Below are 2,490 nucleotides of genomic sequence, written 5' to 3' on the forward strand. Positions count from 1 at the left end.
TTTACAGTTAAACATTAAAGAGGTATGTGGAGATGATCATGGTTTTAGTTCTGGAAATCAAATCTAATATAAATGAAATGTTACACACATACAATACTTTTTTAAGGCAATTATTCCAGGTTTCTCGCTAGGTCTTTTTTTCTATTTTTCTGATCTTAGAAACAGCACAGATGGTTCCTGATTCCTTGAGACAATGCCTCACATCTCTGGGTCATTTTTAACAATTAAAAAAAAAAAAAAAGTGAGCAAACTCTTATTTTGGAAAGGAAGACATTACATGCCATAGCGTGAATCTCCAAAATATTAAAAATGGAGAATTTATACTGTTGGTTGTAAGTCCTACCCACCATCCATTATTTAAAAATTTAAAAAAAAATCATTCAAGAATTCTACATTGACTTCCATGGCTTAGAAAAGGAGAAACAAAAGTGAGCTTGAAATCCAAGAACACATCTTAAGTAGGGTTAACTTTAGAGCTACTTAATTTAAGATAGGAGATACGATTTCTCAAAAGCCTGCATGTTGTACTAAGAAAACAGAAATAGTGTTGAAATATATTTGCTGAATTAGTGAAAGACAGAAGATCGTCTTCAGGGACTTTTTCTGAAGTTGACGAACATTTTCTATTTGAATACATAGCAACAATTTGATTTCTCTTTAGGTGGATTTAGTGTCTTTTAATTGGAAGCAGATTTGCTGAGAGATGAATATTCATTATCCTGGAATATTTTACTCACCTCTTTAGGGGCATCAGCTTCAATGAATTCAGAATAAATCATCTTGGCTTTGGAAGCGATTTTTTCTGCATTTTCTGTTTTCTTGAAGTCTTCACAGGCAAGCCAGAACTCAACATTTTCTTCACTGAACTCTGATTTTAGAAATGTTCTAAAAGCATCCAGACCAGCTATAAAATATATGAGACAAATTTTGTACATCATATAGCTCAGTAATATGACCAAATAAGTACATTGTATGGTGTGAACATTTACTGAGTATTCAGTGGTGAATATTTATCATCCTTCTAAGTATAACATTTATATGTTTTATTTTTTTAACTTTAGAAACCCTATTTAGATCAGTGATCATAAACGTTAAATATTATATCTATATTTCTATAATAGCTCCATTAACAAAGAAAACCTGTGCTTTTTTTTCTAGATCTAAAAATGAGTTATATTTAGGGAAAAGTCTTAATGGCCATTGCTTCCTAAAAAACCCTATGGACTTTGCTTTTTAGACCCAATGCACTAAGTTAATGGTGTTACTAATTTAGAATAAGAATATCTTTTTTTTTTCTATGAGTTGTTGAGAAAACACAATTTGATGTAAATAGGTTAGATTGTGCTAGCTTGGGCTTATTAAAAGAAAGGAGGAAGGACTGGTATTTATCAGTATTGTGTGAATATATCAGTGAACCCTAATCTCTAAACTGAGAAAGTAACTGGCAAGATATTTGGTCTGAACGCTTCTCTCCTTTATGTATTGATAGGCAACTTTAATTCAATAAGGCAAATAAATATGCTTTTCCCCAGTGGTACCTGTTCTAGCTTAGCTTGTGCATGGTGTTTTCCTGCCTTCGGTTATTTTCCTGAGCAGACATTACTCCAGAAACTTAGACTAGGGGCTGTAAATGGGCCTACCTACCTCCAGGCTTGTTGACTTTGCCTTGACTAAAGTATGCATTTTTGTTACATTTAATAACAACAGGTAGAGCTTGCAGTCTGAGATTCTCATAGGTCCCACTTCTCCCCATTATCTTACTTTCAGCTAAATTTGCACCTTTATTATTTCTTTCTCTCATAAATATTTGAGTTTGTGACCACCTGTTTAGACCTTCTTTTCTCTACTTTTCTTATCAAAACGTGCCCTGATATCTTCTTTGGTATCTAAAGCTCATTTGAGAGGGTAATTCTTGCTAAGTCCTTTAGGACTGAGCATGGTTGTGAGCATGCCAAGTTAGACAGACGAGAAAGTTCATTTTTAGATTTGCATTGTTGACAGGACACAGCCAGAACTGTAAATTCATGTTACCATTACACAGTTTGCAAACCTTCGGACAGCAGCGTATCTGTTTATAAGTGAGACTGTCTCTCTTGGGGAAGAAAACGTGCATCAGCACTCTATCTTCTCAGAGGGATTTCTCTTCTAAAACGTTGGTGGTTTTTCCCTCCGCTTGCCAAGAGGGCCCCTTTGCATGTGCTCAATGCAGCTCTTCCCTGACTTCAGACCCAGAGAGTTGATCCTTCACGTTCCGAAGTAGAGGGGCATGAGTTTATGGAGCATTAAGGGAAAGGAAAATTGTCTAGAGAAAAATAAAGTTCAAGAGAAAGGTTTATGGAAAAGGAGCTTAAGTCAGTTGTTTGTAGGTTGGGGTAGATGGGAAGCACAGATTTAGTGAGAGAAAATAGAAAAGGATCATGGAACAAGATTAAAGTGTCTAAAAACACTAGATTAAAATAAATTTAGTGGTGTTTTCTTTCTTTCTTTTTT

General features: G+C 34.7%; 1 protein-coding gene across 1 annotated transcript in view; it reads right to left on the reverse strand.

Annotated features, from left to right (window-relative positions):
* RGS21 (regulator of G protein signaling 21) overlaps nt 1-2,490 on the reverse strand; it is a 39,984-nt gene that overhangs the window by 11,183 nt on the left and 26,311 nt on the right. The window contains exon 4 of the mRNA XM_011360866.1: nt 738-904. Within this exon, the coding sequence (XP_011359168.1) occupies nt 738-904 (167 nt within the window). The remainder of the gene's footprint in view (nt 1-737; nt 905-2,490) is intronic.

Source organism: Pteropus vampyrus, unplaced genomic scaffold (genome assembly GCF_000151845.1).
Source record: "Pteropus vampyrus isolate Shadow unplaced genomic scaffold, Pvam_2.0 Scaffold60, whole genome shotgun sequence".
NCBI lineage: Eukaryota > Metazoa > Chordata > Mammalia > Chiroptera > Pteropodidae > Pteropus > Pteropus vampyrus.